The sequence below is a fragment of the Poecile atricapillus genome, chromosome 7 (genome assembly GCF_030490865.1).
Source record: "Poecile atricapillus isolate bPoeAtr1 chromosome 7, bPoeAtr1.hap1, whole genome shotgun sequence".
Taxonomy (NCBI): domain Eukaryota; kingdom Metazoa; phylum Chordata; class Aves; order Passeriformes; family Paridae; genus Poecile; species Poecile atricapillus.
The window spans coordinates 30,913,037-30,934,626 of NC_081255.1; the positions used below are offsets into that span (position 1 = coordinate 30,913,037).

General features: G+C 41.9%; 1 protein-coding gene across 3 annotated transcripts in view; it reads left to right on the top strand.

Moving 5' to 3' along the window:
- The window catches only part of FGGY (FGGY carbohydrate kinase domain containing), a 202,553-nt gene that overhangs the window by 132,976 nt on the left and 47,987 nt on the right, over nucleotides 1–21,590 (top strand). For all 3 annotated transcript variants that reach the window (XM_058842959.1, XM_058842960.1, XM_058842958.1), the window contains 2 exons: nucleotides 2,476–2,604; nucleotides 6,741–6,844. In XM_058842959.1, coding sequence (XP_058698942.1) covers nucleotides 2,476–2,604; nucleotides 6,741–6,844 — 233 coding nt within the window. The remainder of the gene's footprint in view (nucleotides 1–2,475; nucleotides 2,605–6,740; nucleotides 6,845–21,590) is intronic.

The following is a 21,590-nucleotide window of genomic DNA, read 5'->3' on the forward strand; positions in this document are numbered from 1 at the left end:
AAGGGATTGTTGCATCCAAATTCAGGTTTGTTTGGGTCTCAGTGAAGGGACATCTTTGAATTTTCTTCTTTTTGTATTTTATGCACTTATACAGCCAAATACACAAAGTGCAGCCCTGTTCTGTGAGATAGATGAAAAACTGTGCTGGAATCAGCTGGGCCCTGGCTGCTCTCAGCTTTATTGTTTGAAAAGGGGCTACATCCTGAAGTACCTTGTTCTGTTAAATATTAGTGAGCCAATACAGTGAATGTGGATCACTAAAGATGACTGAAGATGCATTATCTGCCTCGTGTGTTGTGTCTGGTAAATAGCTGGTTCCTGTGGGAAGCACCTGAAAAGGTAGAGGGTTTTTGGTAGCACAGAAATTCTTTAAACAAAGCTCCATCACAGCAAACTCTAACATCAGTCTTCGAAGAAGGATAAAAGAGAAGGAAGAGATTCAGACAGCTTTTTCCTTTTGTAAACTCGCTGCTTTATAGGGGAAAAAATAGCTGGAAATAGCCTGTCTCGTCCCAAATGAAAGGTTGTGGATTAAGGCGTTGCATTAGTGAAACAGCTGCACCAATGTGAATCAGAAAGTCCTCCAGCTTCAGCCATTATGGGTTTGTTTGCTTAGGTCTAATTTTGGAAGTCATTATAGCAAAGGTAAATGACTTGCACAGGAGACTACTGTAAACAAAAGACTCGATACATTTACTTTGGCATGAGCCTTGAGGAGTCTCGGGCCTTTCAGTGCCTCCTTTATGCGGGGCCTGTCCTGCTCTCAGTGCGTGCCTGTGTGCAGGCAGCTCTTCCTCCCTCCCTTCCTCCCCTCTGACAGCTTCTCTCCCCCTGGCAGGTCGGATTTAAGAGTGGCAGCACCTGCTGCTGAATTGCTGCTGTGTAGCTGTGGAATACCTTCATGGTAGCTGCCCCTGGCTTTCTGAAGGTGCTGTGTTTTGCTTAAGTAAGAATCTGCTCCCTCCCAGTGCAGTATTGGAATACAATCTGTGTTCAAAAACTTCACTTTTAATCGTGTCTCCTTATTGGTTGCTTTTTGTGTTTTCTTCTTTTATCATTTAATAGCTTTACACTTACAGATTCTAAGCATGACGATGCTTAGCTGAGTTTTCTAGCTTTTTGGTGAAGATTGAACTATGAGAATGATAATTCCCTTCCCAGATCTGTGCCCATGTGGTTGAGTGAAGGCTCTGTCCATTCCACACTGACTTACACTTGTGTAGGTGGGGAGGCAAATCCTGATGACAGAACGAGTGCCCATGCAGAGCCTGCTCCTTCCCTTTCACAAAGCTCATCAACAGTAAGGTTATATAGCTGCATTTTAAAAAGTTTATGCTCGTGGGAATTAGTGTATTCCTGATATTTTATGATATGCTGTTCCTCTTAATTAATGTCTGTTGTGAAAGATGTTTTATGTCCTTTCTATATATCAGAACATGCTTCAGGTGTGACATTCTCAGTAAAATTGACTGTGGCAATTGTCTTGTTTTATTTTAAAAAGGAGTTTTGCCAACTCTGCCCAGATTTGTTGAATTTAGTAAACATTCCAGGTAAGTACTAAAACCCTTGGTTTTGGCAGGGAGGTCTGTGGGAACTCCCACTGATCTTTCTGCCTCTCACCCCCAAACCTTTGGATAAATACAGAGTATGTGCAGTCCCAGGAGCTCAGTCTCACTGCTCCAGCTGTGGGAGGCTGAGAGGAGGCTCTTGGGGTGTCCCTAAATTCTGGTACTTGAAAGAATCTGTATTTGTTATTCTAAGCTCAGACAAAACTGGGTGTGTGTTATGGCAGGACCTGCCCCTGGGCTCCCTGTGACTGGGCAGGGAGGGCAGGGTTGTGTTCTTGTTTTCTTCATACTGCACAGGCCAGAGAAGGCTCAGAAAGGGATTATTTAAGTCTGTGAGGAAATACAGCTGCAACTGGAGGAATTTGCTGTTTAAGCCAGTTTCTTTTTCAGAGTTTCTGTTGCTATAGCCACCTTATTCCTAGTAGAACTGCTGGAAAGGATGGAAGTGGAAAAAAAGATTGGGCAGTTCTTTGTGCATTCCTTGTGCAACAGGTGCAGTGCTCATTTGTGAGCGCAGACTGAGCTGAATCTCCTTCCATGCCCAGAGAATGCCTGCAGGCTGCACCTTCCACGAGAACCTGGGATTTCTGCATTTCATATCTGCTGGAGAGATGCCAAGCAGAATTTAATTGCTTGTGGTGAAATCTTTCTCTGTGGCTAGATACGATATTGAATGCTTTTGAACTTCTAAATTGCCATGGGATGGCCTGATCGGGCACGGTTGTGTGTAATCTGCAGTCAGATGATGAAAGATACTTCATCACACAGAGTTCTTTGATGCACTTCTTTGTTTTATAGATACGAGGCTTAACTGGAGGGCGAGGAAGGGAGCTCTTGCAATAACACACACATTTGTTTTTCTGTTTAGTAAATTGACAGGTGTTTGGTTTGTCTTGTGTCTGCTCAGGACAGCACGTCTTGTCTCCTGGAGAAGCTGTTGGGAAAGGTCTAACGCCAGACGCTGCGAAAGATCTCGGTCTCCCCGAAGGGATTGCAGTGGCAGCATCTCTCATTGATGCACATGCTGGAGGACTAGGTACTCACTCATGGATTTGCTGTTCTTGGAGACAGGAATTGTTGACTTAATTTCAGAATGCCAGTTTTGTCACAGACTGCTTTTCTCCAGCCTTTTGCTCTGACGCTATTCTTAAAAAAAACGAAACCAAAATCATCACAATAACTACTGGTGCTACAAATCTGTTTCCAGAGAGGGAATATATTATTGTTATACCTCTTTTCAGCTGGATTTGCAAATTGTTTGTTAATTTCTGCTTGTTTCACTTTTGACTGAAACACCGTGGTGTTGGAATGCCAACATGCTGAGAGTTTGCATCTTCTGTTGCTCAAAACTTTGAGGATAGGCAAGGAAAAGAAAAACCAACCAAACAACCATTCTGAGGGAGAAGCCTTATGTTTGAGGCTTGTTCATAGTTAGGATTCTTACTAGCTTTAGAAGTGATTCATGATTCAAAGCTTTAAGGTCTGATTTTTGACTTTTTTTTCTTTTCCAACACAATATTGTGATGTTCAGCCCCGGTTCATCTTTTCTGAAATATATTTGATGAGGCCCAACAAGTTCATTTTCTTATTATGCTGTTTTTATCCAAATACAGTCTGTAACAAAGAGATTCAGTGTAACTTTTTCAACAGGAAATTGAGGGTTTTTTTAGTTTGCTGGTTTAGAAAACAGTCTTACCTCAGGAAGCTGCAAGTGTTATTGAAACAGTACTCTTTAATGGAAATCTATTGCTTATCAGAGGATTTTTTCTAGATCTAACTGAAATATGATTAGGTGCTAAACTACCAGTTTTGTTTCAAACGTTTTGTGCTGTTTTAAATCTCATTTATCCTTCTAGAAACTGTGGCCTGGAATATTTTTAGTGTTTAAATCCCTTTACTTTGCTTTTGGTGAGGTTAATCATGGAGGTTGCTTTTCTTGCTACCTGGAAAGGATTATATGTAGCTCTGTGTGCAAAAAGGAAGACTGAGCTGCAGTGTCATATTTGTAGGTTTGTTGTGACTGACTTGAAAATATCTGTCAGTATCCTAATTGCACAAAAACATGTTGAAAACTGTGCCCTGGCAATTCTGTGTTCTTGGAAAAGAATATAGTGATAATCTGACCTGAAAGAATGTACTTGCTGCAAAACTGGGTTTCACAGAGCATGCGAAAGTGGCAGTGGAAGGTCCTTGTTTAATTGGCATCATTATGGATCCAGAGCACAAAAAGTTCACCCATTTTTTCATGTGCTAAAATCAATCAATTGAATTTTAAAAAGAATAGAGAGCAACTATCTGTTCCTTGATACAGACTTCTGTAAAGAAACTCTGACATTAGAAAGACTCAGCTGCTGGCATCTCTCAGGAAAGGGCTTCAGTGGATAGAGACAGTCTGCTAATCCGAATATGTTTTCCCAGATGGCACCACAAACACCAGCAGACTCCTGAAATGATTGCCAGGAGGAGAAAAACAACACACAGGTTGTTGTTAGAGAGAGGGGGGCATTACAGAGGGAAGAGTCAGGAGGACAGTGGGAGAACCTGCATCATAATCACACCGCAGCTCAGTCGCAGCAGTCTGGGACAAGAGGAGGATTTACAGTGGAACTCATCCTTCTTGAATCTGGGAAGGGTAATAAATGTATTGGAAACGGTGTGGAAACTTAGTAGAAAGGACAGCAAAAATGGAAAGATTTTGATAGCAAAAGTGACAGCAGGATCAAAAGGAGAGTCAAAGAGTGCAGATATATGTAAAGAAAATACCCTGCAGGCTAAACCAGAATGACATGGTGGACATCTTGTTTTCAGTGTTAATAACTTTTGATGCAGTTCAGATCTGCTTTTGGCTGGATGTGAAGTGTGGTTTGGCTGAGCAGGTTCCTGAAGTTTATGAAAGCTTCAAAGTTTTCAAAGTAGAATAAAGTTTTGAGTAGAATAAGGTAGAGGATTGTTTAGTGTGTATGTTTGAGGAGGTCATGTGTGACTCCTGAATCAGTCTGTCTGATACCTCTTATGGAAAAGTGAGGATCCAAGAGCCAAGAAGTCATCTCTTGCATTTTGACCTACTGTACCAATTTCAGAGAATGTACAGATAAAACTCTGAGGATGGGAGGCCAGGCTTGTGGGGCTGGCCTCATAAAAATACTGTTTACATTGTACCTTTTCAAAAGGCATCAGATTGTTTCAACAAAAGGAGATGATTTATGGTGCAGCGTCTGAAATACCGTGTCACTGTGGAAAAGATCCAGAAGTACACATTGCTAAGCACTGCTTGCCTTCCTAAAAATCTGTCCTCTCTTCTGTGTGGTGCACAGACTTCTTGTTCTCAGCCTCAGACAATGAAAAATTCCACCTAAGCTAAAGGTGACAGTGACTTATATCAGCAATTATATAACTTTTAGCCAATATTACAGACTTACTTGCTGTCTGACTTTAATTAATCACAAATACGAGGACTCTGACAATTGTAAACACTGGTGAAGCCACTGACTAAAATTCCAAAAAGGGACATAATTTGTGTTTTGCAGAATGTATATTTTCTTAGCAATTAAAAAGATCTTTTCAGTTTTATGTTGTTTATGAAAATACATTTGCAGCATATGCCATCTAGTTTAATAGATTTCTTCCCTTTCAAGTGTGAACAGTATTTTTAACTCAAGAAATTCTAATACAGTCTTGCTTAGTACAGGAATTTGCCTTGTAGACAGCCCTATTCAAAATTCCTAATATGCATTCATAATGTTGAAGGAGTGAAAAAATAAAGTATGAAGTAGAAGGCTTACTTTTAGCTTTTTGTTGTTCCTAACTCTCCTTATGACAGCTGTGCCACTTCATAGTTACAAATCAGTTTAGTTAAAGGGGCATGAGGATGGATTTTTTAAGGCTTTAACATTTTAGTCCTTAATTTTCTGATTATTTAAATTACTTCCAACCATGGAAATACCAGGATAACCATGGTGATCCCAGTAAGACAAACCCCACCAGACTGATTTGATAACAGAGCATTGCAGTGATCATCTAAACAAGAGGGTGTTAATAAAATGTAGGATGTGAACCAGCCCTAACACTTGGCATCTTTCACAATGTCCAGAAAATGTTTTCCTGAGGGAAGGGAAGGGAAGGGAAGGGAAGGGAAGGGAAGGGAAGGGAAGGGAAGGGAAGGGAAGGGAAGGGAAGGGAAGGGAAGGGAAGGGAAGGGAAGGGAAGGGAAGGGAAGGGAAGGGAAGGGAAGGGAAGGGAAGGGAAGGGAAGGGGATTTTTTTTAATCAGTATTGACATCCTGGTCTCCAAACGGAGCTTTGCAGATGGAAATGCACAGTCTGGTGACCAGTTTGCCAGCTGAAAAATGATATTTAAGAAAAAAAAGTCCAGTGTAAAAATGTTACTTGTTGGCTGCTGCATTTTTCTGGGTGCAGCACAACGTGGTGCCAGGAAGCAGCCTGGGAGAGGAGGAGGAGAGGGCAGATTCCCTCTGTAGCCTCCCCTGAAGTGAATCAAGCAGGATGGGATGTGTTCTGAGGCTCAGCTGTGAGTCTGCCTGGCTTCCCCCTGGCATCTCCTGGGTGTATTTTCTGCTGCAGGCTGAGTGGTGCTGACTTTGTGCTCCATCCTGTGCTGTCCTGCACGCAGAGGCTCCTCAGAGCCAAGCTCAGCTCCTCCAAGGGGAGGAGTAATCTGCCTTTAGATGGTTCTGACATGGACAGAACAGCAGCAGCAGTGAGGACAACAAAGCTGGCAGCCTTCCAGTCTCCTGCCAAGTTACCCCTTTCTCCAACTCATCCCCTGACAAAACACATCAACCAGGATGTTCATGATAAACTGTGAACAAATAAACACATCTGCAGCCTGCCAGTACAGCAGGGCACTTTTATTCTGCATGTCAGAGCTACCCAAGAGAATAAATGACTGGTAAAATAACACTTTCTAGGTAAAATGACACTTAAAAATCATGGTGATAGACATGCATTTAGAAGAAATCATCTTGGGTCCTTATATCTGAAATAAATACTTTATTCTGATGGATAAAATTATTTCCTTTATTGGCTAAGTAGACTTTCTTGATTTGTGGCAGCGATGTGAGATACTCAACAATTATTTGAGTGCAGAAAAGGTCTGTTTGGTGCAGGGTGGCTTGTTCTTCTTTAACAGAGAATTTTAATTTTACTTTAATAGGAGTAATTGGAGCAGATGTGAAAGGACATAACCTTCCATGTGAGAACCAGCCAATTACATCCCGAGTCGCTATGATCTGTGGAACATCTTCGTGCCACATGGGGGTAGGTTGTATGTGTCATCCTAATTTGTGCAGAATTTACTAACTTATGTTTTTGAAGGGAAAATTGACCTTTGTCCTTCTAGCCCCATTCTTTTTTCCTTGATTTTTTTTTTTTTTCTGGTAACTCTATCTTTACCTTTGGATATTAATTATAAATTACTGTGCATTTGCTATTAAGCAAGAACTTTAATAGTAGTAGAAATCAATACTGAAAAATGACATGGAAAGTAAAAACCACGATGCCAGAGTGGCTTAAAGAGCAGCCTGAAATCTGAGCCAAAGCCTGAGCCTGAGTTATCTGTGACAAGGCTGTCACTAATGTGCTACAGGAGAGTGTGTTTGGAAAAGGAGTGCCCGTCTTCAGTCACAGCCCTGCTCCCCCACCCCTTCCTTTAATCAATATAAATCCTTCTCCCTCTGAAAATTGCCATGGTGTACAGAATTATGAGACATATCATGACTAAAAAGAAAGAAAACCCCCCCAATAAGCAGTTTTCACTTTGCTAATTTTTCCTCAGTGAATTAATACAAAAGCTTTCTCTGAGATTGCAATTAAAATTTAGTGTCTGCCTTTGAAATTTATACTGTTTTAAAATGTATGAGCCTGAGAGCATTCCATTTAGATAAGTACTCTTTTCTGCCACATTTTTTATTTAAAACTCATTTTGGTCTTAAATTTAGAATTATTAGAACTTGTTTTTTTCCAAAAGGAGCAAATGGCACTGGGGGTGCTAGAGGTGTTGGAGAGGACTGACATCCTTCATGGAGAAAGCTCCAGGAGAGAAAAAGAAAGGAGGCTGATAATAAAACATCAGGCTTAACAATAAGTTAAGTTGTCTCTGTAGTAACACTATGAATCCATGGTGATCTTGAGCATGAATAAATGGTGATCTTGTCACACGGGTTGTCGTTCAGCAAAGCATTTTAGCACGTGATTAAATTTAAAGACATGAATAATCCCACTATTGTGAAGCAGAGCATTGAGCTTAAATCCCGTAGACCAGCTGGAATATATTTTGGTTCCTTCCTAAACAAAAGTTTCAAGCTTCAAACTCCATCACTCTTGGCTGCTCTGTCTTTGAAAAATCCCACTGGTACCTGTCTGTCTGTCACAGGGCAGGTGAGGCACCCTGGGGGAGAAGTCACCCTTCAAGCTTGGCCACTGCTTTCATTATTTCCAGGTTTTTTGATGGAGGTTTCTGCCCTTTCAGTAGAAGCTGTTTGAGTGAACTCTTTCTAACCTGTTTCATTTAGCTGAGTTAGTTTAAATTGCTAAAATGAGTTAATAGAGACGTAGTACTGGACTGCAGTGAGCTGAGGAGCTTGCAGGCAGCTTCCCCCAAAGGTCTAAGGGCAATGTTGGGTAGCTGGCAGTGGGCCAGCTGGCTCTGGCTCATTCTTTAGTACAGCCAGCCCTGGAGGAGGACATGTGTGTGGTTATTTATTAATTTTTTGATATTTGTACATTGGTAAGTTCTAACATACACCCAGTTCACAATAGTAGATTGTTTGGCTTCCCAAACTGGAGCATGGCACCTCAATATTAATATGTTTTGTGTGCACTCTCCACAACCATGAGAGTTGTGGCTCCATTAAATATGCTAATGTAGCAAAAGGGATGTGATAAAATCCATGTTGATTGTTCTGTCATCAAAGCAACCCCAGAGTCAAACACAGACTGCATGAGGCAGAGCCTTTTAAGGCTTTTAATCACTTCAGTTCAAACTCAGGAATAGGTGCTTGTGCAGTTTTTGCTACATTTAAGTAGATTTTTACTCAAATCTACGTACTCAGCATTTTATAATCATTTCCTTAACTGCCTGCCTTCAGTCATCTGCACAGGGAGGGGTATAACAATCTCTAGCCAGCAGACAATAAGTAAATTCTAAACTTCTCTGGATCTAATCTGTGAAAGGATTTTAGTTTTCTGTTCTTTTATCTATTACCTGCTCAGGCTGCATGAAGTGAACATGGAGCACACAGAGCAGTTGTATTTGTGCTTTAATGAGACCTATATGCAGCTGCATTTGGCCAAAATTAGCTGTTCCTTTTTTTAATTAGGGCTATAAAATGAAAGTATATTATACTTGTGTTTTGATAGAAATATATATTTTCTCTCTCTGTGTGCACCAAGGGACCCTGAGGGCTACAGAGATTAATCATCGAGTTTAATTTAATGCAGTGGGAGAGAGACCTGTGTGGTCAGGCGGGCATTAAAAAGTGCCTTTGATGTGCCTCAGGTGCACTGAGCCCCAGTGAGCCAGCAACAATAATACCTTTGTGAGATGATCAGAGAGGAGAGAGGGAGAAAATGGCCTGTGTGGAAACTCAAGGCTGTCCTTTGTTGTGGTTCTGGCAAACGAAGGAGCCAACTGTCAGGAGAAATTCAGCAAACAGAAAGCAGGGGGAAAGTACGGCTGGGTTTCTTTCAAGGGGCCATAACAGGAAACTGTTCAAAATCATCTGCAATGCCTTTCTTTTCCATCCCTTCCTCCTCCTCTGGTCAGGGCAGGGGGACTGCTCTTGGTATCTGTGTGTTGGTACAGTAGTTCCATTCTCTAGACCAAGCACTCCATGAGTCACAGGAGCAGGTAATTCTTGAACACAGCATTTACTTTAAACTTTCAGAGAAACTGCTCCTCGACCCAGTTTTCATTACCTCCAGGACTCAAGAGATCTTAGACAAAAGACTTGGCTAATCATGCCTTTGATATTTTAGAAAGTACAAATGTGGAACCTAATTTTACTCATGGCTATAATAGTTTAATTTGTGGTGGAACTACCATTTTAAAGTGAGGATGCGCTTTTGGAATTAACCACTGACAGTTTGGGGTAATCAGACACACACAAAGAATTTTGTGTTCCTGTTGAATAGCTCATGAAAGCAGCAAAATGCATGTTGTAATGAGGTTATTGACCCCAGCCCAGGTCTGAGCTGTTGGTTGCTGAAAGTCACTGCCACCTCAGGGCTCATCCATTATCCATGAGGAAAAAGAAAAGAAAAGATGGTTTTCTGAATATTTTTGGACAGTTATGCATTTTACATGATTCTCTGCTGCCTCCTTTGCCCTAGCAAAAGACATGGGTAGAATTTGCATTTGGAATGGCAAATAAGCTGCTCTTTCACTTGTGAAGGATTGTCACTTGTTTTGGGGGTGGGATTCATCCCTGCAGGTTTGGTCTCTGTGCCCAAGAGTATTCCCTGACTTTCCTGGGTGGGCTGCCACTGCCATCGTGCTTTGCAGACAGGGGCTCTGAGCTCCAGCACCCACACTTGGCTTTGGAACTTTCAGGAGCCTTTCCCTGTGTAGCCATGGTGACAACACAAAATGTGTGAGTAGTTTTTCCCAGCAAAATCACAGCAGGTTTGAGGCCCTGAAACAGGAACTTGCCTGTTATTCCTAACTTGTAGTTTACATGGGTCTAACAGACATGCCCTAATTTCTGGGAATAAGGTAGTTGCTTTCCCTAAAAGCCTGTCTTCCTGCCAGTGTCTTAGGGTTTTATGGGGTATTTTAAAGGTTTCAAAAATCCTTTTTCTTCTGAAACCTCTATGTGATCAGGAGGTTTTCAGGCACAGATTTCTGTATTCCCGTGTCCCAGTCCTGGACACAAGTGTGCTTTTGCAGGGCAAAGTTGTGCCACTGTGAAAATATTTGTTGTTCTTGCCCCAACACCTTTTGTGATTTCCAGCTGAAGAAAGTAGGCAGGGCAGCTTCTAATGGGAACATGGTCTGGCCTAATTTTAGCTTATTAATGGGGAAAGTCTGAATTTGCTGGTATTTTGAGTCCCAAATTAACACGGTTTGTGTTCTGTTCTCTCCAGAGTCTCTGATTTTTTTTATTCTTTTTTTCTGTCTTCATTTGGTGGTATGGACTCTGTTCTTCTTCAGTCATTGGTTCTTTACCAGTTCTCTGTACTCAACACCTCTTTTTGGGGCTTGTCAAGGAATCTCTTCAAATGTAGGTGCAATTTCTTCTTTTGCATCTGTTTTTGTTACTTCTGTGACTTGGCATTGGGAATGGACTCACCTGGCTTGGTGCACAATTCTTTTTTCCCTAGGTGATAATGTGCATGTGGTTTGAACTGTATAATTTAGTCATTTTTTTCAATTGGAGAAACAGAAGTAATTTATCTTCTACCTTTTCAGATTTAATGCATGATCTAAAAGACAGAGCAACTACATGAACAGCAAAATGAGCAGATGGTTTTGCTGTCCCAATGTTTACTATGGATTATTTCAGAAAGAATATCCCATACTTTCTCTCACTAAGCCTGACTAGCCTTTGAGCGTTTTCTGCTAAAGGAACTCAAGCCCAATTTGCTTATTCTAAATTTGTTCATTTGATTCTCGTGATGACTGGCAAACACAATAGAGCTTCTTTGCTCCACAATATCCTCCCGAGCTGCCAGCTTTGTTCACACAAATAGAGTGTTAAGCACGTTTCCACCCCCAGAGCATGCACAGTACGTGTCCTTTGCAGTACATCCTGGAGAGGAGACAGCAGAGACATGCTGGCTCAAAGTGTTCTCGGAGCCTGATCTCTAATCTCAGTGGGAGCCAGACCAGCAAGTGGATTCAGTGTATTTTGGCTCTGATACCAGAGTCTCCTCTTCAGAACATGCCACGTTGTTAAAGCAGCAGCCTTTGGAATTATCGCTGGGCCAGGGACTCCTCAGCTCCGTGCGCTGAGGGGAAAGCAGGGCTGAGCAGGCGGTGCCCGCTCTGGAGCTCGGTGAGATCCAGCGGGATCGGAGCTCGGTGTGATCCAGAGGGATCGGAGCTCGGTGAGATCCAGAGGGATCGGAGCTCGGTGCGATCCAGCGGGATCGGAGCTCGGTGAGATCCCGTGGGATCGGAGCTCAGTGTGATCCAGCGGGATCGGAGCTCAGTGTGATCCAGAGGGATCGGAGCTCGGTGGGATCCCGTGGGATCGGAGCTCGGTGTGATCCAGCGGGATCGGAGCTCGGTGTGATCCAGCGGGATCGGAGCTCAGTGTGATCCAGCGGGATCGGAGCTCGGTGCGATCCAGCGGGATCGGAGCTCGGTGGGATCCCGTGGGATCGGAGCTCAGTGTGATCCAGAGGGATCGGAGCTCAGTGTGATCCAGCGGGATCGGAGCTCAGTGTGATCCAGCGGGATCGGAGCTCAGTGTGATCCAGCGGGATCGGAGCTCGGTGGGATCCCGTGGGATCGGAGCTCGGTGGGATCCAGCGGGATATCCCGGCAGCGCGGGCTGTGCCGGGAGCGCCGCTGAGCCCCGCACGCTCCCTCCCGCTCAGGCATCCCTGATCGGAACGTGCGGTCTCGGGGGCCGGGGCAGCAGCCCAGGCAGCACAGCCCCTGCCAGCTGGCTGCCACCCAGCCTGCAGCACAGGCAGCGATTTGTCCTTCTCCTGACCAGGGGAAAGGCGCTGGCTTTGGGACGGTCAGGGGAGGAATGCAGGAGGGAAAAAAATAAAACCAAAAGCAAACCTAGTGAGGATGGGGCAACCTGGGCAAGTTTGGGAAATGGTCTGTGTGAGCTTTATGAAGTTGATAAGCGCCTGCCCTCCTGCTTTTTAAATATTCCTCTCCCCTGTAAAGCCTGTTCTGCACATGAGCCAGAGTCTTTGGAGTGGGAGAAAGAACTGAGTGTCACAGGAGCCTTTCTCTCGCTCTGTCCTCATTCGGCACAGTTCTGCCGCTTTCTATATTGCATTTGGCAGCAGTCACAGTGCTGACTGCCCAGCTAATGAAGATGTTTTACATTTAGGGAAGGCTGCATGAAATGAAAACCACATTTACTTCACAACTGTTGTTGCAGGTTGCCCTTAGTGTACACACATTTAGGCTTATGTAGAAAAGGTCACAGAGCTCTTCAGGTGTCTTTTCAGCCAATGGCCTTAGAAGGGTTATAAATCCTTAAAATTGCCACCTTCTTTTACTTGTCCCTCAAAGAACTCCTCCACACCCTTTTTAATGAAACTTTCTTGTTCCATGTTCCAGCATCCTCAGTTTCAAAAAGAAACAAACACAACTGTAATATCCCCTTTGCTGGCATTCATTTGCCGCTGTATGCTTTGCTTGCTTTGTTTTGTTTTTAAAAAGCAAGAAGTAAAATATTTCTGCTAGCAGGGCATATAAAAGATTGTTGCTTTTCTGACCTCCCTATTATATTAATAAAAGCTAGGAAGACTTCAGTAGTGGTGGGAGATCATGTGCAGGCAGCCTCCAAAACCCAAAGCACTTACTTGCAGAACTAGTAAACCACAAAGCTTAAGATCTTGAAATGTAAATAGGAAGTTGGAGAGTTTACTTTAGAGCCAGCAGTGGTGAGTCTGTACAATGTTTATTTCTGCTTGCCTCCCAGCCTTTCCTAAAGCTTGGCAGAGATGAAAGGGAGGCTTTCTCAGCGAGTTATTAAAAGTTTTTGTTATGAGCAAGATTCCTTTGTTCCTGGCCTGGAATAATTCAAAGCTCAGGTATGCCTTGGTGACGGGGAGAATGGGACGTTCCTATTTAGCATATGCCAGTCCAGAGACATCAAAGTTTTGCACCCCAGAGCTTTGCTGGTAAGCAACCTGTGCAGGGGAACATATCTGAATTTGATCTCTATTGTACATAAACTAGATAATGCTCAGTAACATTCCCACAAAACTGTACATTCAACTCTCCTTGCCTTTTGTGAACACATCAGTTGAGTTCAAAGACTCAAATAATAGATGTCTACAAAGGGAAGGCTTGGAAAAATGCTCTGCTTGGAAAACCATGAAGGCTTATACTTGAGAGGCAACTCACTGGCATCAGTGGAAACACTGAAAATTCCAACACACAGCGCTTTCCATGCTATGGTTCACTGCAAGCTGCCCTGTGTGACACAGAAGATCAGAGTGCTGGATTTAGGGTACTGAGCCTTCAGAATACATAACCCAGAGAAGCTGTGGCTGCCCCATCCCTGGAAGTGTCCAAGGCCAGGTTGGATGGAGCTTGGAGCAACCTGGGATAGAGGAAGGTGTCTCTGCCCATGGCAGGGTGTGGAACTGAATAATCTTTGAAGTCCTTTCCAACCCAAACCATTCTATGATTCCATTATTCTTTCTGCAGTGTCTGTATGTTGGGCTTTCCAGGTGTGAGTGCTAATAGGGCTCCTCTCGTGTTCTTCACTCCTTTCCCCATGTTTTGCCTTAGGAAGAGTGAGCAAGAGAGACTGAGCTTCTTGCATTCTTACATTTGACACTACAAAGATTTAGCTGGTCTGGCTGCTGGAAATAGTGGGCTGCCTAGTTTGGACCTCTCTGCTTAAAGCCATGTGGGATCGACTCTTATTAGATCAAGCCTTCAATCCACCTTACACCTTCATTTCTCAACTCTAACAGCTGTATATTTTAATAGGATGTGAGGGATTTTGCTTCTTTTGTTGTAGGAAGGAGGTTGTATTCCATATTACGTGATTCTGGGAAAGTTAAATGTTTGTCTTCCTTCACTGATGTTCACATGACAGCATCACTTCATTGTTGGGGACAGAACAAAGCAACTTACTTTTCATTTGTTGCTTAAGTAGCTATATTCTAATTTTTGTTCACGAAAATCCAGCAGCAGCAGCAGCCTTTCATGGTAACAGAAGATTTTTGGTTTTCCTTTCCTGTATTCTTCAAAGTGATGCTATCAGATCTGACAGAGGCAACATTCCCATCAAGGCTGCAGGGTAACCAAATCTGATCACTCCTCTCTAAATCCAGAGGGATGGATTGGCCTGAAGCCCAAAATCTTGAGCAACCCCAAGTGTCTTCCTGGAGTGTTCTGCTCCAAGGAGAGCTGCATAGGGGATTTTTCTCACATCACAAGCATACAAATGTATAATGAATGACCTTTCCAGATCCCTTGTTTCTCTTGTTTTTGTGATTAGGCATGGATTTATTGAACAGCCTGCTTGCTCTGTGTGTCTAGATCTCAGGGAGAACAAAAAGGACTCAATTTTCTGCTCTTTTTCTTACAATAACTGTAAAACAATAACTAAAATAGAAATTAAATTAGATATGATAAGGGATATTCTTGGTCATCTCTTAAATTGTTTCTGGGCCCTGGAACAATGAAATGGAATTTTCAAGGGAATACAATAATTGTATGAAAAACAACTTCAGAGTTTTCTGTTAGTTTTAAAATTTTGGAATTAGCCTTATTTGCAGTGAGTGTTGTGAAAGTTGGGGTCAAAATCCCATATTTTGTTTAGTGAGTTGGTTTGCTCTGTGATTCTGTCAGATTACTAAAGCCTTTCCTTCGTTCCCTCACTTGCACTTAGGAGCACAAAACTGAAGCTGTGCAGACAAACATCTTTCCAACACAAGGTGATGTGAGAGTGCTGAGTATCAAGGGCTCCATGGTCAAGGGGTATGGATGCAGTGATGTTTATTCTTCTTAACAGCAACAGTTTCCCCTCTCAGGCAAATTCCATCAGTCTTTGGTCATTAGGCCTCTTATTATTTCCAATTTTCTCCATTTCTAATTCGTCATCTCATGAATCAGTAGTTCTTCAACTAAGTTCCTTGCTGCTCTTCCAGCTGTGAATGGGGCAATATCTTGGATGGGGCAAGTTCTTTTTAGGGAGAAAGTAAATCTCTTCTCATATAATCCCTCTGTAAGCAAAGTGGGGAGAAGCATTAGCTGCTGCTTTTCTCCCAGTGTCAGCTGGGAATCACAGTTTATGCTGAGTTCATTGTTTACAGCTGTGGGTGAAGGCCTGAGGTCCTTTCTCACTGTTTACTCTCTCCTTGGGAGTTTGTCTCAGTAAGTAAGGGCTGAATAAACACTGGGTAAGGTCCTCAGGATTTACCCATTTACTTATTCAAATGTTTAAAAATATGTTTTAAATAGTGTGTGAATGCATATCCCATATAATGTGAGTCTGCTTCCAACTTCAGGGGTATTGCAGAGGATTTATTGAACTGCAGGCATGATGCTGTTGTTGGTAGTGGCCTTCACTGATGTAGAAGGAACACTTAGATAATGGGGAAAAGGGAAAATCTCTAAAACTAACTGTATTATGCAATAAATAAATAAGAAAATCCTTAAGGTGTGTGTGAGGGGCATCCAGCCACAGTGTCAGGGATTGGGTCTGCCTGGGAATCATCAGAGCATGGCTGGGGGTCCTGGAGGGCTTTTCTCAAGTGCCATGTAGGGGTAGAGTTTGTTTTGCTATTTGTGGCATGGCTGTTCCATGTGCGCAATTCCCAACCGTTCAGTTTGGGATGAGGTCTCAGTAGTCTCCTAAAATAAGATTCTGCTGCAAGTAATATCTGAGACATGTTTGTTTAGGAGCCAGAACTGATGATTGAAGGGTTATGAGCTAAAGGAATAATTCTGAGACTTTAAAAACTCCAGTGTTCTTGTCAGAGACTTGCACTGGTCTCTAACTTGTCATTATAATTTATTTTCTACTGCACAAATGGAGCTTTTGTTCACTGATCACTGTGGGTTGTTTGCAGTATCAGCCACTTCTGAAAACTTGGTTTCTTGTATTGGTTGAAAGTAAGAACAGAAATTTGCTTGAACTTTATCTCACTGGAGCCTGGGAAGACATTTTGGTGTAAATTATTGTATGTTTCCTGTATTTCTGTGATCTTCCTTAGGGCACCTGTCACTGCCCACCATTAACAACAGGTTAGAAGGGACTGTATGGCTTTTGGGCTTGGATTTCATTTTTTTAAACATGAAAAGAGTTAGTTCATAGTGTGATGAGCTTTAAGGGATTTAATTTTCCATAGCAGCAAATTGTTGTGTTATCAAGTGCAAAGTTAAAATGGATGTCCTGCAAGATTTATAATCTTCACACAAACTGGCATTTTGTGACAGTGAATATCTATCACTGGAGGAGAAGTAAAAATAAATGGGTGGAATAAATGGTTGTAGCTCATTTGAGGCCCTGGATCCCCAGTGAACTATTGTTTTGAGAGACACAGAAGTAACTGCAGTGAGTCACGGAGCAGCACTGCTGCAGAAGGGTCCAGAACAGCATTTCAGCAAGGACACAAGTAGAAGCCACGGGGTAACCAGACAACCTTTCAGTCCATTTATCAAAGCACTTGTAGTTCCCGTTTCAAGGAAGGCGACACAGTAAATATGAGAAAAAAAAAAAGGTTAATGTGTATATCTGTACCCAGACATTTCACTAAATAAAACAATAAAATAAATCAATGCAGAACTGCTGGTGCTTAAGTGCTTAGCAAAAAGCATCTGAATCCATCAAAAATGTGGGGTTTTTTTCTCTGTTTTGGATTTTGAAAACAATTTAGCAGATTAAAGGTCTTTTTTTACCAATTTCTGAAAGAAACCTTGACCTTTGGGAATAAAGAGAAAAGGATCATAGGCTACTTTGTGTCCATTGTGTACTTTCCCAAGCTGAAACATAAATAAGCTTAGTGTTAATGGATACTGATAAAAAACAGAAGTAAAATGGATGTGAACATTTAAGCTTGGAACAGTCAAAATTCTAATCTAATTTAAAGGGTTTGCTGCAAAGCTGAGCATTCAATCAGGGTCCCTGACAAGACTTTTGAAGTTCTTGCATCTCTGATTTAGGCAGAAGGAAATGGTGGATGTTGACTGAGTCTGGAATGATCACCCCTGCACTCAATCCCATTTAACTTCTTCCAGAGCTGAAACTTTCAAGTCATCCCAGGCTTAATTCCAGGTTTGCTTCCTGGAATAAACAGGAGGTTAACCTCACACACAAGGAACACAAACTTCACAGGGGTGCAGACTTTCTGTGGAGGACACTAGGATTGGTTTTTTTTCTGTGTCCAGAGTCAGCAAACCCAGGGACAGTTCCAGAGGCAGATGTTCTGCTTAGACCTGTCTGTTCTGCTGGAGATCCCTCTCATCAATGACTGAGTGACCTGATAATCTGACACTGCTCCCTAGACCCTCCTGGGCTCTCCTTTTGCTGATGCAGAACTTGTTTGATCCCTCTACTCCAGCACCTCTCTGGGAGTGGTTCCCTATTCTTGAATTCATTCTCTCTCTAAAGCAAACAGCACCATTACTCTGGAAAGAAAACATGCACACCCAGGCCCTGAGCCCTTTTAGGTTATGACATTTTTAGGCCATCATTTGTTGGATCCCAAATTGATCCAGGACTTGTCTCTTTCTGACAGGAGTCTCAGGATCCAGCTTCCCAAGGTGGCAGAGCTCCCTAACCCCGAGCTGCTGTTCTCTTCCATCACGTGTGGGGTTTGTGACCCTGATTCACAGATCTGACTCAGAGTTTTTTGATGCTTCCTGGGTGAACTTCCACCCACATGAATGGAAAGCTGAGGGTCTGCTGCTCACAATGGCTGGGGAAAGTCATGGTCAGTAGATTGCTGGCAGAAGATCTTGTAGAAGGTTGAGAACTTTGTGTCTATTTTACAGCACTGATTTTTATATTTCCCCTCTCTAATTGTTTTTCTCTTAATGGTTAATTAGTGTTCCTGATAGAGCTATAATTGAGCCATACTCCTCTTCTAGCTTGTGCTTTAAGTGGTCAGCATCCAAATGCTCATGTCCCATTACAGCTCCCATCTTCTGCAAACAGCAGGTAAAATTCAGCAAAGAACTGGAACAGGACTTGAGGAAGGCATTCAGACATGGCCCTGTCAGCTTCTCTTTTATTAACATCTCACCATTTTTACTTAGATAATAGTAAGGCAAACAAAATGAAGATTACTTTTTGCTTCCAGTAGAATTTTCTTTTTTCCCCCCTGGTTTTCTATTCTGCTTTTTTATGTAGAAGTTTGACTTCAAAGAGAGAAAGTCAAAAGTTTACAGTAGGAGAGGTAGGTACCAGTCTTGCTCTCTATTTTCCCCTTGGGAAAATGGCTGGATTTTATAATGTGAAAAGTATTGTTCTACTTAAAGCAAATACCAGTTGTCCAGCTTGGCTGGTTAATGTTTAAAGCTGATACCATTGCCAGCTTCTTTCATAAGACTGGTATTTAAAAAAAAAAAAAAAAAAGAAAAGCAAAAAGCAAGAACAAGATTTTAAAAATCCTTTTGTGTGATCATGAAATAAGAGTAGGGGCAGATGAAGAAATGAACTGAGTAATCTATAGAGTGTATTTGTACCATGTCAGCAACTCCCCAGCAGCACTCCTGGCCATGGTTTCCTGTGGAACGTGCCAGGTCCCTGGGATCTGTCACACCATACACCACAGAGAGATGATGAGTAGAGGTGGTTTTGCTGGGCAACTGACCTCCAAGTTTTGCCTAAAATAATTTATTCATGTGGCTGTACCCTAAGACATTCTAATACCAAACATACCTTGGGCTGAAAATTGATGCAGCCTATTGGAAAAAATACTCCCAGCCAGCTCAGATGAAGAGGCTGGACCTGGCTGCTGCCTGAAAATGTGCCTCAGGAGGTGCAGGGGGTCACAGCAGTGGGTTAGTTCAGCCCCAGAGCATTCACTGTCAGAAGCTTTTCTCAGAAATGCAGCTTCAAGCTGGTTTTAATGGCAGATCTCCAGAAAAATTGCACATACAAGTGCAGTCTCTGACCCCTTTGTTCCCTGCCTCATCTGTTGCATATTTAAAGTACAGTGGAGTAAAACAGGGGTGTTTTTGGGGTTTTTTTTTGCTAAATATGATTTATTGTTGTCAGTTTTAAACAACCTTTTAATTGATGTGTTCTAACTCTTATAAGAGCCATTATCTTCCTCTTCTTCTCCTTCTCTAGATGAATTTCTCTTTACACCAGTAACTACAAACTACTTCTGCTGGTCTAGATTAATTCCTCTTTATACCAATAAATATAAACTCAGTACAAGCTGAGTAACTAATATTATCATGAATCAACCTATTCTTTTATTAAAAATCTTAAGTTTTAATTTTTTCAAATACCTTTCCTTATTTAGTCTTGAAAAAACATCTAACTGTGCAAATGTTTAATAAACTGGGTGAAGTTTTACTCAAATTAATTCTTGTTAGATACAGAGCTGGGTTGTGCAGTATATAGTCCCAATGTATAACTCACCTGAAATATTTTCAGAGATGAAGCAATCAAGTTGCCCTGGGAGTGTGGTTTCTTTATTGCACATTAATCACATACCTGATTTGGCCTCTAGTTTGTAGACCAGTTAATGTTTTATGGAGAATTCAGAAAATTAGAAATAGTTCTGCATGTGTGTCATTCACATTTTGCTGCCCTTCTCACACAGGTTACTGCTTGAAATAAGAGGTAACAGTAGTCCCCAAGGATTCGTTTGTGTCTCCTAGTTTTAGGTTGCACTGAGAGTTTTGTCTGGGAGGTAATTAATACAGGGATTGAATTTTCCAGGTCTCTGTGGCATAGCCTTGGCAATAAGTGATGAGATGCATATTCAGTGAGGCATTCATGGAAGTGTTTTGTATCCCCTAAGCCAGAGTTCTTCAGCTGCCTGTAAACAGGTTACCAAAATCATCCCTGGGTGGGTGAGCTCAGGCAGAACCCCAAAGTCCTCGTTCTCTCTCTGTTGTTGTTGTCACTTGTGTGACTTCCATCCTTCCAGGGGGATAAAGTGAGCTCTGCAAAAATTTTTGTGGTCTGGTCTTAATATCATGGCAGAGTAAATCTGTCACCGAGGCTGGCTCAGGGGATGCCAGCCTGTCACATGGAGCAGAGCTGGTGACTTGCCCACCACAAGCTATGCAGCTGCATAGCAAACCCATGATGGCCAGGGGACCTGAGCTTGAAATATAAGCAAATAAATTGCTGGCAGTGTATGACCTGTAGGAATAGGAATATTAATAAATTTTAATTTCCTTTGTGTCCTGAAGTACATTTGTTGTGTTCCAAGACCTTATTTTCTTAAATATATCTTACATCAGGCTGAAGCTAGAATACTGTTTAGTGTTTAGTATGTAATTACTACTAATAATAGACATATTTTAAGAAGTTGACTTGGTGCACCATACATTTAACTTAGAAAATAGCCTCCAGAGTTATGGGGAAGCTTAGTTTTTAAACCCATTTAGTGCTTGAGAAATAATGCCAGGATGGCAATTTTAGGGTAGGCATCAGTTCACTGAAAACACAATTTCATGCCCCAGCTCTGCCCAGTTTATATATGTGTATTTATATCTATATGCCACCAGCAAGAGCTGTTATTAAATCACACATTCAGTAGCTATTACTATGACCTAAGTTTGAACCAGAAACCTAGAAATGAAACATTCTTGGGTTTCCCTTTGAGTCCTTTCCTTTTTTTTTTATTCTCTTTCATTCTTTGTCAGAGAGTTGAGGACGAGTAGCTCTATAAGACCCATCTGTCAGCAGAAGCAAAATGATACAGTTTTCTTAATGCAGGATTTTATGCATCGATGTAAAGCCTCTGAATTGAATGACTGTCAGTATTTTCAATCCACAGTCAGTCAGAAACTTTGGAAGTTAAAAGTCAGCAGAAAAGTTAATGAAAGTATTTGACTTGTCAATGATCAAAGTCCAGAACTGTAAAGAGCATTTATTAGTTGGTGACTGATACGGTGCTTTTCTTGTTTCTTTCTCTGTTCTTTCCATTAATATCTTAGATCTTTTCTTCATACCTGTCTTAGCCTAACAAAAACAGCTGTTATTCTGAATTTCTGGCTATAGAAGCTGATAAGTGAAGTAATTTTCAAACAAATTTTCTGACCTTTATTTGGCTATGCCAAATAATTACCTTAAAAAGTTTTGACTTTAATGTGGCTGTACTCTAAAAGTAGAAGAAAGGATTAAACTTGCTTTCATGGAAGTGAGTGGAAGTCAAGGATAGT